The following is a 15,326-nucleotide window of genomic DNA, read 5'->3' as shown; positions in this document are numbered from 1 at the left end:
TTATAACCTCTTCCTGTCCTATAGGCAGGAATAAATGTCTTTATTTATCAGAGAATATTTAAAAAGAATTTTACCCACAGCTAGGTAGCCTTAGTTATGGCTAGGAATTAAGACCTCTTTGGGAGCTGCTACGGACTTCTTCACTGGAGGTAGAGCACTCTCCGGCCAAAGCCAGAATCTGCTTAAGGAGAACAAGGGCAGCAGTTCCTACAGGAGGAAGGCAGTGAGAACAGACAATCTGATCACTTGAAAAGGGCTCAGTAATGGGCAGGGACAGTGTCCAGGGCTTCCTCAGGTTCACGGGTGATGTCCACATTCTAAGAAGAAAGTCCAGGGTTAGTAGGAAGTTTAGGGTCCCAGTCCCAGCCCTGCCTCTTGTCCTTATTGGTGGGTATCCCTCTTTCAGCAGTGCATAGGTCTTGGCCCTCTTCTTAGGCATGGTTGGGGAATCAGCCTGAGGCCTGTTTGGTAGGGATTGTCACAGACCTGAGTCTCTATAGGCCTGGACTATGGTTCTTGCCATTTTTGAGTACTGGTTAATTTGAAACACCTAGGATGTCTGGGGATGGAAACAGCCTTTCCACGAGGGGGAGTACTTTCAGTGTGTACTTTGTTAACAGCCATCTTGGGTATAGAGCACCCCACCTACCTCAGGCTTGTCCCGGTGTGTGTTCACAGCCTCCACATTCAGGTAGATGGACTCCACTCTGCAGCCTTAGAAAAGAACAAGACATATGTCCATAAATGCTCAGGAGAAGCCCAGGTCTTCCCTAAGGTACATTCCCTTTTCCCATCATCATTGCTCACACCTAGGTCCATATACTCTAGAGCAGTCATTCTCAACCTGTGGGCCACAACCCTTTGGGGGTTGCACAGCAGATAGACTATATATCAGATAGTCACATTCCAACCCATAACAGAAAAATTACAATTATGAAGTAGCAATGAAAATACTGTTATGGTTGGGGGTTATCACAACATGAGTAACTATTTAAAGGGTCCGAGCATTAGGGCAGTTGGGAACCACTGCTATAGATTGTATCTCCCCTGAAGGCAGAGGAGTTCAGATAAGCTGTAGGGTGTGTGGCAAAGATCCAGGCCCCAAAGCCCTGAGGCCAACAGTTATCCCCCTAGCTCTGCTTGTATATGTTTCTTCAGCTTCAGTTGCTCATTTGTACATGGGGAAATGAGAGAAGGTGATCTCTGTGACCCTCCCCCAACTCTTATGAGCTATGAGATGGTGATTTAATCTATGTATGACTGACAGAGCACTATGGATCCTCTGAGCCATCCTAGGTAGAAAAAGCCTGGGCTGTAGTGCTGGGGACTCAAACCCAGGCAAGGTTTACTCAGAAGACAACCAGAGTAATACCAGGGCTGTGATTACCAGGAAGTTCTACGTGAAGAAGATGGGCCTGAGGCTGGCAGAGGAGCTCCACTGTTCAATGGTAGCCCCTTGGGCACCATTCTGTAAACTATCCTATCACTGGCTTTGGTAGGTCATTTTATCCTGTTCACACCCTGGACTTCATTTGACTCTATCCTTTCCCTCCTTAGGAATCTTTCATAGTTAACTAATGCCCCAATAGAGTCTAAACTGCCCAGAATTTTCCTTGAGCTATTTCTTCAGTATTACCTCAACCTCTAATTTTTCATAGGTCTCTGTTGGGGACACTTCTGCCTCAACACAAATAGAATAATGTGCTGCAGTCAGTGCCTAGGGAGGGACAGAAAGAGCCAGGCTCCAGATTTGGGTGCCAGCCTAGTTTTTCATTGTTACCCTACTGTCACCAGCCTCACCTTTACCAGGACATCCTGCCAGCCACCTAGCACCCAGGAGCTGAGGAGAATACTCACCCAGGAGCCTTTAGAGCAAACCAGAGGCACACTGGAGGCATACTCCTGGTTTCTGTGTGCCTTTCCTTAGATGAATGGCAGTACTTACCATAAGCCACAGGTGTGAGTTTGAGCACTGTATGCAGGGGACACTTGAGATAGGGCAGCTCATCTGGAAGGGAGGCAGAAGAAGCCCTGAGAGATGTGGTACTTGGCAGAGGACCACATTCAGGTTTGTGGGGTGCTCTTACTTCTACCTCTACTTCCTACTTGGGCCCCAGCACGGATTTACTCCTGCTATTCTATATAGTGGGTATTTGCAAGGGCAAAAGAGAGCAACCTAGTGGCCTGGGAACAAGGGCAAGACAGCCTAGGAAAGGTAGACAGAATGTAAGTCTCAAGGGATATCTACATACCCACTAAGGGGATTCAACTCTTTAGTCTTAGAATCAGCAGGAAACAAAGGCAAGCTTCCCTCCTGTCCAATGCCAACTTTCCACAAACCCTCTATGACCCATACTCTACAGGAGTTCAAAATTCTGAAACTTTCTTTCCAATGTGCCATTTCCATGGCAGAGGCATATTCTCTCTCTCTCTCTCTCTCTCTCTCTCTCTCTCTCTCTCTCTCTCTCCTCTCTCTCTCTCTTCGTGTTGTGTGTGTGTGTGCGCACGTGCGCTTATGTGTATGTTTCACTAGTTTTCTGTTATAGACGACTATGCAGAAAGTAACTCTGAACATTAACGTACAATTTCCTGTCTAGACCAGTGTTTCTACTTGCCAGACATACTAAGAGGAGGAGTGATCTGGCTCATTCCATAGATAAGGAAATTGGCTTCAAGGGGAAACATACCATGGCTAAGAAATGGCAGTCTGGGGCCTCAAAGTTAGGGTACTTTAAAGATAATATGCATGGTTTGCCAGTATGTAGCTGCCACCATGGAGGAATTCGGAGTACTGGGGGTGCACACCTTTCTAGGCACTTTATCCCTATGTCTACTTCGCCAGTCTCCAGGCTGCAATGAATAATATCCTTACCTTACTTATTTAGCTGGAACACCATCACTTGAAATGACTTTTTGTCCTTCAGGTTATGATTTTGTCCCTCAGGTTATGATTGAAGGCATGCCAACATCCTCCCAACCTCCTGATATATCAGGATATATATCAGGATATATCAGGAGGGGTATTTTCCTGGGAATTCATTCTTTTCCTCCTCACTGCCAACCATCAGAATGAAGCTCTGGGCTAATGACGTGTGTGTGTGTGTGTGTGTGCGCGCGCGCGCACGCGCGAGCGCATGCATGTGTGTGCGCGTACATCCCTCATAGTGCTCTGGGTCCTGTCCACTGTCACTTTCCATATGAAGAAACACACTGAGAGAACCAAAGGAACATATCTAAAGTCTCTGACCCAGCTCTGTCATGGTCTCTTCTCTCTCTGGCCCTCAGTGTCCCTATTTTACAGAACAAGATTAGATTCAATCCTATCTGAAGGTACCCTAGCTCTGTGGTTCTGTGGGTATGTATTCTAATTCATATAAGTCTTCTGGGATTTCTTCCATCATTCTCCTGAATAATGAGGATAAAGCTATCTGCCTAGCCCTGTGTAACCTTGCTCCCAGGGAAGTTGTGAGCAGCTAGAATGGTCTGTGTGAAAGAGGGTAAGAAATGAAGGCATAAGAAAGTAACTACAATGCCCCTGTGTATATTTTAGATGGGAAGGCCTCTGATGGGCATCTGGAATTAATCTATCCCACAAACCTGGGAAACTTAGTTTGCTGCTCAGAGCCTTGGTTTTCTCATCTGAGAAATGGGAATAGGGCCTGCCTCACAATATTTTTAAAAAATGCTCTGAAAAGCACAGATACCAACATATCAAAATTCTAAGGCTGAAAGGACCACATCACAAATTCCATCATCTATATAAAGTGAGCACATTGGAAAATATGACTTTTCCAATGTCAAGTTCTCAAGTTCCCTGGATTCCAATATTGAATTACTCCATATTTTATATATTCTATATTTTGAAATTAGCATAACAGAATTGACTCAATAGTATTTAACATGGTTTCCAAACACCTTCCAAACACCACATTTCACCACCCACACTAGAAATGGACTGTCATATGAAAGTTGTGTCAGGCCATCTAAGAAGTAGATATAATCTTTGTATACATATATATAGCAGTATATGAAGTCTGTGCATATATATGTATATGGCTACATGTAAGTTTATATTTAGACATATATGAAATCTTAGTATGTGTATTCACATACACACATATATACATATGATAGTATATGAGGCCTACATATATATGTATAGCATCATAGAATAAGCAGTATATGTATATACTGTATATATATATATATATATATATATGTGTGTGTGTGTTGCAGTATATAAAGTTGGCGTATACATACTTTCATAAATACAGGGTCTAGATATTTTTGAAAGAAAATATCACTTGAAAAGATTAAATTATAGACATTTCTATCTTGGAGAAATTATCCCTACAACAAGGGCACAGGTCTCACAATCAACTGAGGCCAGTGTGTTTCAGAGACATACTGGCTCAGTATTTAAAGCTGTAGCAGACTGTTTATGCTGGCTTTCAGTATGCAGATTTGCTAAGAGTGATATTAATAATGGCAATATACCTCATACAATACATTATACATTCTAGGCTTTTAACATGTTTATGTTAACTTAACCATTAGTTTTCCCTATTTAGTTGAGAAAGAAGGTTGATAGGGGATAACAGTACTTTACTGAATGTAGCACAGATGTGTGTAACAAGTTTGAACCTAAAAATCCTTGGTTTAAATAGTGTGCTTTTAACCACTATGATATAAACTTCTAATTGCATCTCAAATCATATCCAGCTCTTCATATCAAGAACAGGGAGTGGGGCATTACCTGAACTTTTATCCAGGAAGTATGCCAGGAGGCACCGCATGACAGCCTGGTGACATATCACCAGTACATTTTCTTGCCGTTCTAGCTCCATAATAACTGGCTCAAGACGCTGAACCAGGTCCTCATAGGACTAAAAACGAGAGAGAAATAATTGGTAAGCAGAGGGGATGATAAAGCACATGGATCCAGAGAAGAAAACTTGGTTTGGAAGCCAGAATTGTTGACCCAACATTATGACTAGGCAAATCATTTGTTTCTCAGGGTTTTAGTTTCTCATCTGTTAAATGAACCAATCAATAAATTAGGCTAAAAGACAACACTATAACTCCCCTCTATAGAATATATACTTAACTGTACAACTGGCATTCAAAAATAAGGAAAATTCTGACCTTTAGTATTCAAAAATGAAAGGAAAAAAAAGAAAAGATAAAAGAAAAGAAAGAGAGAAAAGAATAAGGGAATGTTGATGCCATAACTATCTTGGGACACTTGGCAATCTCATTAGCCAAGAAACTGGGGTTTCAAAAACCTTATAGAAATAGAAATTAAGCTACTAGGAGTTGGTACTCAACACAAACCTGAGACTGTCAGAGGACAAATCTTTATACCCTCAGTAAAAATTTAAAATAGAAAAAGTCTGGCCACAGGAAAAAGGAAAATGTGTCTTCCTATATTAAGCTCTCATGGGAAAATATGAAAAGCTTCCTGTAACAATTTATTTTAAAAGGCTGATGGTGTAAGGGACATGTAGAAAGCCTTGTATATGAACATCCTCAGAAACAGAATGAACGAAAGAAAGAGGGAAAGAAAGAAATACTACAGGAAGGATGCTCGAGAGAAGGGAGGAGAAAAGAAAGGAAAAGGGGGACTAAAGAAATGGAAGAGAGTGGTGGAGGGGGAAGTGGGGAGGAGAGGGAGAGAAAAGTAAAGAGGAAAAGAGAGGAAAGGAGAGGAGGGGAGGGAGAGGAAGGGGATAGAGGTGAGGAAGTGAGCAGGGGAATCGAGTACTATGTAGACATAAATGAGAGACTCTTAAAGGCAACAAAGACAAAGACTTTCCACTTAGCCAAAGAGCAATGACACAGTAATGAAGCTGAAAAGTGTCTTAGCCACAGTGGCAACAATACAACCAGGAGAGACATCTCAGAGTACTGAGAAAACAATAGTCACCTGAGAGCTTACTATGCAACCAATTACCATTAAGGCTTGAGGATGTGGCCACAGGACACTTTTGGATGAGAGGAAGGGTGAGAGTACCACTGAGAGATTGTCAGCAGACACACTTCCAACAAGGATGGCAAAGTGGAACTTGAGATAGAAGAAGCAAAATGATCAAAGGGTCAGTAAACACTCAGTTAAATGATCTATCAAATGGTAGTAGCAACGACGACAGTTTATTTAGGGATTAAGATTGAGGCTACATGAACATATGAACATGTCAGTTAGGAGAGGAAGTTACTAAATGTTGAAAGATCCTATATTATTTAGGGCAACAGCAGAGCCACTGAGTTTTGACTTTGTTAGTCATATATAATAAAATACTAAATGTCCCTATTCTAGGTTTCCCTTTATCTCGCTATCACACTATATATCCTCTTCCTTAGGGATGGGTACAGGAAAGCAAGTAAATAAGGGAATATGGGAAGGGGCAACTAACATTAAAGGTTTTTTGAAGAAAAAAAACACACGTAAACCTACTACTGTAGCAGCTTCTTAAAATACATAGATAAGTGAAAGGAATTTAAATGGAGTCACCATATAATAAAAGAGACAATGTCTCAATTAGACATCTTATATAACCAAGTAAAACTTCCAGTGCCAGAAATTGATTGCATCTTATTGAATTATTGGCCAAATAGGTCCCATGGAACCTCATAAAAGACTACAGGCTCTTGGGTATTGTCTACAATCTGACAGTAAGGCCCTATTGCTGAAGATACAACTTACTTAGCATCAAACACAGAGAAATAGAGTTGGTACCCAACTAAGCTTTACCCCTACTTACTAGCATTCATGGTGATGGAAGCTTACTCTGCACATTACCAGAAAAAAGTAACCATCAATATTACCCAGCTATAAACCCTGTGACTTACAACAATGACCTCCCTGCAAGATGTACCAGTGCAATGGTGGCACAAACATGGAAATAACAGATTACTTTCTGGTTGAATTTGAGGCATTCTATGAGATGGAGCCTATACTAAAGTGTTCAAGACCCTGAGACTAGATAGCTCATGGGCCTAGAGGAAAACAGAATAGTATAATATATATAATATATAATAATTATGTACATAATATGTTATAATAGTATATGTAGTATATAATAATATATAATAATTATATATATATATATATATATATATATATATATATATATACCATGATATTTATGTATGGTGAATAATTATGTATGGTATATATACATAATTATTATATATTACTATATATAATAAATATATAATATTTAGCAGACTATATCATTCTGCTAAAGGAACATAGCAATCAAATGACTCCTATTGACATATTGCTATACTCACAGATCAGTGTCTTGTTTAACTCTCATCAGAGAAACTTTTTGTAGTAGATGACACAGAGACCCACAACTGGACAATGTGTGAGGGTGAGAGACTTTGGAACACAGTCCTAAATGGGATGTCTTCATCAAACCCTTCCCTTCAAGGCTCAAGGATATTACATTGAAGAGGACACGGAAAGATTATAAGATGGGTGATGGATGACTCTGAGGAAACAGTGTCTTCTGAACACAACAGGGCTGATAACAGGTCGGAACTCAGAGACACTGACAGCATATACAAGATCAGCATAGATTCAAGCCAGACAGGGTGCCAGAACTGTGAGGGGGAAGTAGACATGCAGTTTTACCCCTTACCAAGAAGCTATTTGCAACTGCTACCCACTGGCAAAAGGGAAAACCAGTTTTCTCCAGTGGACTGTTGCTGGTATATCAACCATACCTCAGAGCAGACCCTAGAGCCAGAAGTAGTTGGCCAATACAAAATGAACTCCCTGTTTTTGCTTGTTTTGTTTTGTGTGTATGAACTTTTTTTGTTTTGGTATTTTTGTCTTACTGGCTTTTATTTGTTTTAGCTTTCATTTTTGTGTTTTTGTGGGTTCTTTTGAAAGGGACAGAGAGAGAGAGAGAGAGAGAGAGAGAGAGAGAGAGAGAGAGAGAGAGAGAGGCTGAGAGAGGAAGGGAGAAGGGAGAGAGGGAGAGAGACAGAGACTGAGAGAGAGATGGAGGGAGGGAGAGAGAAGGAAAGAGACAGAGATTGAGAGAGAGCAATATGGAAGGAGGGAGAAAGAGGGAGAGAGACAGAGACTGAGAGAGAGATGGAGGGAGGGAGAGAGATAAGGAGAGAGACAGACTGAGAGAGAGCAATATGGAAGGAGGGAGAAAGAGGGAGAGAGACAGAGACTGAGAGAGACATGGAGGGAGGGAGAGAGACAGAGACTGAGAGAGAGCAATATGGAAGGAGGGAGAAAGAGGGAGAGAGACAGAGACTGAGAGAGAGATGGAGGGAGGGAGAGAGAAGGAGAGAGACAGAGACTGAGAGAGAGCAATATGGAGGGAGGGAGAGAAAGAAGGAGAGAGACAGAGAGAGCAATATGGAAGGAGGGAGAAAGAGGGAGAGAGACAGAGACTGAGAGAGAGAGATGGAGGGAGGGAGAGAGAGGGAGAGAAGGTTGGGAAAGTAGGGAGGATCTGGGAGGGGTTGGGAGAGGGGAAAGCATAATCAAAATAAATTTTTATGAAAATATCAATTAAAATAGAAATATAAAAAAAGTTAAATGTTCAAGTCCATTGCATAACAATACACAACAAATTATTCTGAGTAATCTTAAAGTACAATATTTTGACCTCATACCCTTAGTGGGATATCTTCAAAAACAGAAAGAACCATGATGAGCTTTTTTTTTTTAAAGTTAAGCGTAACCTCCATAAGAATCTGGAAACAGATTATAACACATATTGATGAAAAAATCACTCCTAAGGAAAGCAAGAGAAAAATAAAGTAAGCATAGAAAGTTCAAGACAATAGAAATAAATGTTCAAAAGTCAGTAATACCACTAAAAATATATGTACCCAGCTTAGCATTTAAAAGCCATATTTCGGTTTGGATTAAAAACAACAAAATCTAACTATAAAGTGCTTGTAAGAGACATAAATAAAACAAAAGTACTCAGAAAAATTGAATATGAATAAATAAAGGTAAACCCAGCAAATAGTTAGGAGCCACCATGTAGAGCTAGAAGTGTGTTAGAATATATTTTAGGCAAATAGCATTAGTAAGAAAAAAAGAGCTTAGTCATTCTTAATAGAAGATATGTAATTCAGTGAGAAGATAACATTGCTTTTGATTTGTATGCCTCTAATAACACAGCCTAACAATGTATAAAGGAAATGAGAACAAATCAGTATTGACTTTATAAAGTCTGTTCCGAGGATGCAGATGAAAATATGAAAGTGATTTGTGACTGAACATAACATCTACTGTTTTATCTTCACAGATGTCCATATTTTTATAGGGTTTTGGATCAGAAATGGAGTATGACTAATAACTACATTAAAATGCAGAACTGTGCCAAGAAACTGGACTGAAAGCAATAAGCATCCATCTCATAGAGAGACAGGAAAATTAGAGGCTGGTTCATATGGTAGCCAAGAAGTTAATTAAACTAATAGCTTTTGTTCCATGGAATGGTGCCAACCACTGAGAGCCTGGAGCTTTAGGTATGTTGGCAACAAAATATTAGAGTTCGAGTACATTGAGCTATTTCAAGTTGTCCAATTAAAAAATGGCAAATATAAGTCACTGGACAAAGTGTGTTCTTCTAAAAACACATAGTACCTTTAAGCAGGCAAATATGTAGCTTTTAAAAACGAGGAGGAGCTGGACACAGCAGCCATCACTGAGCTAATGACCTGAGTTTGATCCCTGGGATTCACATGGTGAAAGGAGAGAACTGAGGCCCGTTGGTTGTTCTCTGACCTCCACAAGCACACAGGAAATAGCATGCTTGCTCTCACTCACTGAACGAATGAACAAATGAATCAATGAATGAATATTTTTAAAAGAGGAATAGCCTGCGTATAGCTAATGGATGGACGAATGAATGAATATTTTTAAAAGAAGAGGACTAGCTTGCCTACAGCTAAGGGCCAGATGAGCATGTACCTTGACCAATGGCAGCTACTGAAAACACACTTTGCTTTGTTTCTAAAGGTTTTTCAGAAACTCTGGCAGTTGGAATCAGGATACAGGGAAGAAGCCCTAGGAGTTAGGCCATCCCTTCAAACTTTACCTCTCCCTTGGGATAGCGGTAACGATATTTATCCTGGTCCCGTAGTGCAAATTCTTCAGGGTAGTGTTCCTGAATTTCTTCATAGGTCATCTCTTCACAGACACCCTATAAAAAAGTATTTGCGAATAATATATTGAACAGGGGAACGCAACATAGCTTTTCACACAGTTTTGGTACCAACAAGTATGGAATAGTATAATACCTTGGTTTCTGTGAATGTAGTAGCTCTTGAGTTGTTTCTGTTGCCTAGTTTGTATGTGCTTGCAAAGTGTCTGGCTTGTGTGTGTAAGGACAAATGGATGGGTGTGTTCAGACTGAGTATATGATATTTCCTATGACTGTCTCAATAGTTCTACATGTGCACATTATGTATAAGTATATGTTGCTATAAATATGTACAAATAAGGAGTTGGTACTGTGTAAGCATGTGTAGCATGCTTATTATGTGTGCTTGAAATATGTTTAAAGCCTTGTGTATATTATATATCTCTTTATGCATATGCAGTAAACTTGTATTCTCTGTGTGTATGTACAGGGTTTCTAAGCATCTGAGACTATGCCCGTATGGGTGTGGGTGATGCTGTGGTATGTGTCTTCATGTGTTTTGGTAGCATATATCTATGACTGTAGGCATTCTGCATTATGTTTCTGCTATATATCTGTATGTGTGTGCCTATGTTTAAGGTCTGAATTTGCAGTAATATGCTCGAAGCTATTTAGTAGTGGTGTATACATGTCAATGGTTTATTCATCTGTGTCCATATGAAATGCATGCATATATATGATGTGCCTATATGTGTTTCTAGATGTCCGTGCATACATGGTGCAGGCATCATAGCAAAAGAATGCGTCTGTGACTGTGAAGTGAATGTGTGCATTTGTACATACTTGTGCCAGGTGTCTGAAACTACCTGCAAATATATCGTACAGTGGTGCCCTCCCATTGGTGTAGCCGTCTTTATCCTTCCTGACTTGCCCTGAATTTTAGTATCACTGGGGAAAATGTACCCACAGATAATTCATAAGACAAAAACTAGTAAATTTTTTTAATAGTTTCAGAGTGAGTCTGGGAAGACAAATTCTGAGAACTTCCAAGTCTACTGAGAAATCCCCATAGGCAAGGCTATACAGGTGCTGGTGGTAAAAGGCGATGCTGTTTCTGGCATTTCCCTCAAAGTGTGTGAGTTTCTGTTGAACCCTGCTTGTTTGGTGCCCAGAGTCACTAACTCTGGCTCTTGTCATTTTAGACTATCTACTAGGCTTCCTTCAGGGAAAAGGAATAAAACACTTAATGACTTCTGAATAGAAATTGCTCATGAGAAAGAAAGTACACAGAGATCCCTTTAAACTGTTCTCAATCTTCTGTTCTGAAGTTTATTGTGAGGCTTTTTGCCCCAGGGAAATGGCCATTGCCTTCTTACTATGTCTTCATGCAGCCGTTCTCAACCTCTCTGAGTTTTATTTTCCTCATGTGCAAAATGTAAGACAACTGCCTTCTAGAAGTTGTCAAGTTTGGTTTCTCTTGCTGTGAGAAACTACAATCAAAAGCATCTTGGGTAGGAATGGGTTTATTTCAGTTTACCCTTCTAGGTGATAGTCCATCATTAAGGGAATTCAGGACGGGGACTCAGGCAGGAGCAGAGACAAGAACCAAGGAGGTAATGTGATTACTAGCTCACCCACAGGCTCACATTAAGACAGATTTCTTATACAGGTCAAATATACCTGCCTAGGGCTGGTACTGCCCATAGCAAACTGGCCCCCTATATAAATTAAAAATCATGTAAATGCCCCCATAGACATTCTCATAGGGAAATTTAATGCTGGGCTTCACTAGATCTCAATGACACAGAATATTCTCTAATATATACTTGGTTGACAAAAGACAAAACAAAAAACATACAAGGATCTGATGAACTAATTAGGTTCCCAGGAGCAGAGGTAACCCATGAGATAAGCCTAGAATTACCACCTCTCTCCATGCCAGGACATTAACCCTTTCCATCTTACCGCATCAATCTCATTCAGGGCCTTCCACTGTTCATAGGGGACACCCAGGGCTTCAGCTGTCTGAATGGTCCTCTTCATGTGGCTAGTCCACACCTTCAGGGAGCTGATGCCTTGAGACCGAATGAAGTTGGCCAGGGCATAGGCATACTAGGGGTACAAAGGAGAAGACAGAAAAAAAGAGGGGTGAGAAAGGGAAGACCAAGGGAGCCATAAGAACAAGTTCACATCTCTCATGAATGGTGAAGTACTAATGGACAGGCAAGAAAATGGGGGTTAAATTTATATAGAAATAAACCTGGGACTGTAAGTCAGAGGTAGAGGTGCTGGGTTCTTGAGAAGGCAAGCTATAGAGGTGCTGATCACTGGATACAAAGTTACAGTTAAAGAATGATCAATGAATCAAAAGTTAGGTTAGAGAGTGATCAAAGTTATAGTTGGACAGGAAAGTAAGTTCTAATGTTTCAATGCACAGTAGGGTGGTTATCCTTAAAAATTGGTGTGTATTTCCAAATCCTTAGATTATGGATGTTTTCATCTTGCACAACAATAATATATAATAAGCATGGAAACTGGAGATTGTATCTAACAAATATGTACAATCATAAAAGTATTAAAAATAAAAGTCATATTCTTTCCTGAGTGACTAAGAATGAAAGAGAAAAAGAATATCCATGCTTGGAATCGTGTATGTGTGTGTGTGTGTGTGTGTGTGTGATACTTGATGGTCTGCATCCTTTCTCCTTCCATTCCTGACAGCATCCTGCACTTCTAGGAATCTTTAGTATATGTCTGAGGTTACAAATCACAGCATAGAGTTCTGGTCATGTACTATCTCCAGTGACCCTCTTGCTACACAAAGAATAACCCCAGGGTTATGCATGGGCCTAAAGGTTAATATTCCTGTGACCATGGTCTGTCCTCAGGTGGAGACTAACAGCCAGGCATTGAAGCAGATTCCAGGCCATCAGAGTGGGGTTCTAAGGGTAGAAGTGCCCAGAATGTGGTCTAAGTATGGACTGAAAGATCTGAAAGACAGTATTCTGATGCTATGATTTCTATTGCTTGAATGGGGAGCCTGGTACCCAGATAAAGGGCATTTGCACATGCATTAGTATTCATGTCCCTGTTTTGGGTATTAAAGTGTTAATGCTTTCAAGATCCAGCTACTCAGGGAGAGAAACAATGGCAGTACAGAAGGGAACCACAAAGGGTCATGGGAGCTCAAAGGTGCAAGGATACACGTTCCTTCTGTACACAAGGTGTTATTATTCAAACATGGCATGTCCTAGGTACATATGCACAAATGGACATATGCACAAATTTGTATGATAGATACAAGTCAGCAGTCAGTTCTCTCTTGCCTGGGAGAGTAAGAGAAAGAGAAATCTCAATAACTCCCTTACACAGTACCCTTCTCTGACCGCTTATCATGCCCATAAAATGCAAACATCATTTGGTTATCCAGCTGTGTTTCTGAGCTGCATGAAGAGTACACTACTCCCTGGTAGACAGTAGATGCTAGTTAAGTGAAAACTATAGAGACTTGGGTGACTGACCTTTAAAGCCAGGCTTGGTGCATTGTGCTGAAGAATGTGAAGGTTTGGGTCTGATGTGTGCACATATGCATGCACATTTGTGTGTGCAGGAGGTACCCATGTGGACATTGTCACCTTTCCAATTGAGCTCTGAGCTGTGCAGGTCAGACAGGGGTTAGTTATATCTAAGAAGTCTTGAAGATGAAAATATACCTCAAGTGATCTTAGCCTCTGTTGTGGAGAGCATGAGAGATTAGAGTCAGGTCAGAGGGCATCTAGGGTATTTCCTACCTTTCCAGCAGGGGTGCTGGAGAAAGGCAGGAAGGCCTGGTTTTCAGTTCTGCCTATGTTACCTTGTACTGACAATGGGACCTGAGACTCCTCTCTATTTCTATTGTTCAGCGTCCTCATCCATAAACAATGACACTTATTATGCCCAGTTCATACTACTGATGTCATTCAGAAATTAAATATGGAAGTTGATGGCACTGTGGCTGTGCATAGGTGTCCAATAAAAGACAGTAAGGGCCTGAAGAGTTGGCTCAGCAGTTCAGTGCACCGGCTGTTGCTGTTCCCAGTGTAGAACAGTTCACAGGGATCTGACCAGGCATGCACATTGTACGCAAGCACACATGCAGGCAAAACATACATACACAGAAAATAAAAACAAATAAAAAATAAAACTTTGAAAAAGGACACTAAGAACTAGGAATGCCCCTCGTGTACTTCATTTCCTACCTATGCCATCCAAACGTGATTTTCTCCAGCAACATGTATTCTAACAAGTCCAGGTAAAGGACCAGAAGCTGAGGAGTAAATCCCTTTATGAAACCGGTACCTAGGATGGACAGGTTACTATTCTGCGCTGGGAATAGGGACTGTCATGACCTGAGAAAGTAACAGACCAGAATAAGGAGAGATGTTTTCAAAGGCCAGCAACCCCTGGGATAAGGAGTAAACGGTGGGGAGGGGAGGCTTAATAGTAGACTAGCTCTTAGAGCAAGAGTTGGGTCTTGGAAGGGAATGGAAGAGCAAGAAGAGACAATATGGTGGGGGCAGTATGTTTCCTCAAATGGGGTAGGGGACAATGCCGATACAGTCACGGAGAGGAGGTATTCAGGTTAAGGCCCTCTGTACTTGAGAGTTATCAGCTGGCAGGAGGACCAAGGAGGACAGTAAGGTGAGCACCAGCAAGGGACAGAGCGGTAAGAATGATCAGGGAGACATCAGGCAGGGGAAGGGCACTGTTGTGGAGCTCACGAAGCAGCCAGAGGTGAGCAGCCATGGACGGCCATGCAATTGGTCTTGCAGAAGCAGTAAGTATATGAGAGCCATTCAATGTCTGTGACAGGACTCATGACTAATGGTGGAAGAGAAGGATTGATCATAATTTGCTTCTTTCTCATCAAGTGATACTTCTTCTCAAAACCCAGCCATTGGCCACCTAGGCTAGCCTAATCTACACATGAGTCTCTGAAGCCCTCCTTACCTGCTTGCCCCGAGCTGAGAGGCCAGAGTCACCTCCAATGCGGCCTCTAAGGTTGAGTTCACTCTCACCATGCCGGCATAGGTAGATAGATCGAGGTGTGACATGGATGTTCATGAGGTAGTAGGCTGTACGGCTCTGAACGTGGTCCTGTACTCGATTTACCATGTAGCGTGTGCCCACGTCGAAGATCTTGATGTAGGACAGGTGGCT

At 41.2% G+C, this 15,326-nt stretch overlaps 1 protein-coding gene across 2 annotated transcripts in view; it reads right to left on the bottom strand.

Annotated features, from left to right (window-relative positions):
* Pfkfb1 (6-phosphofructo-2-kinase/fructose-2,6-biphosphatase 1) overlaps positions 1–15,326 on the bottom strand; it is a 44,987-nt gene continuing 29,661 nt past the window's right edge. For both annotated transcript variants that reach the window (XM_076918809.1, XM_034485165.2), the window contains 7 exons: positions 15,117–15,324; positions 12,093–12,239; positions 10,083–10,187; positions 4,757–4,886; positions 1,946–2,008; positions 650–714; positions 1–317 (listed from right to left, as the gene is read on the bottom strand). In XM_076918809.1, the coding sequence (XP_076774924.1) occupies positions 258–317; positions 650–714; positions 1,946–2,008; positions 4,757–4,886; positions 10,083–10,187; positions 12,093–12,239; positions 15,117–15,324 (778 nt within the window). In that variant the 3' untranslated portion in view covers positions 1–257. The remainder of the gene's footprint in view (positions 318–649; positions 715–1,945; positions 2,009–4,756; positions 4,887–10,082; positions 10,188–12,092; positions 12,240–15,116; positions 15,325–15,326) is intronic.

Source organism: Arvicanthis niloticus, chromosome X (genome assembly GCF_011762505.2).
Source record: "Arvicanthis niloticus isolate mArvNil1 chromosome X, mArvNil1.pat.X, whole genome shotgun sequence".
Taxonomy (NCBI): Eukaryota; Metazoa; Chordata; class Mammalia; order Rodentia; family Muridae; genus Arvicanthis; species Arvicanthis niloticus.
Note: the sequence above shows the minus strand (reverse complement) of the source record. Positions and strands in the feature narration are given on the sequence as shown.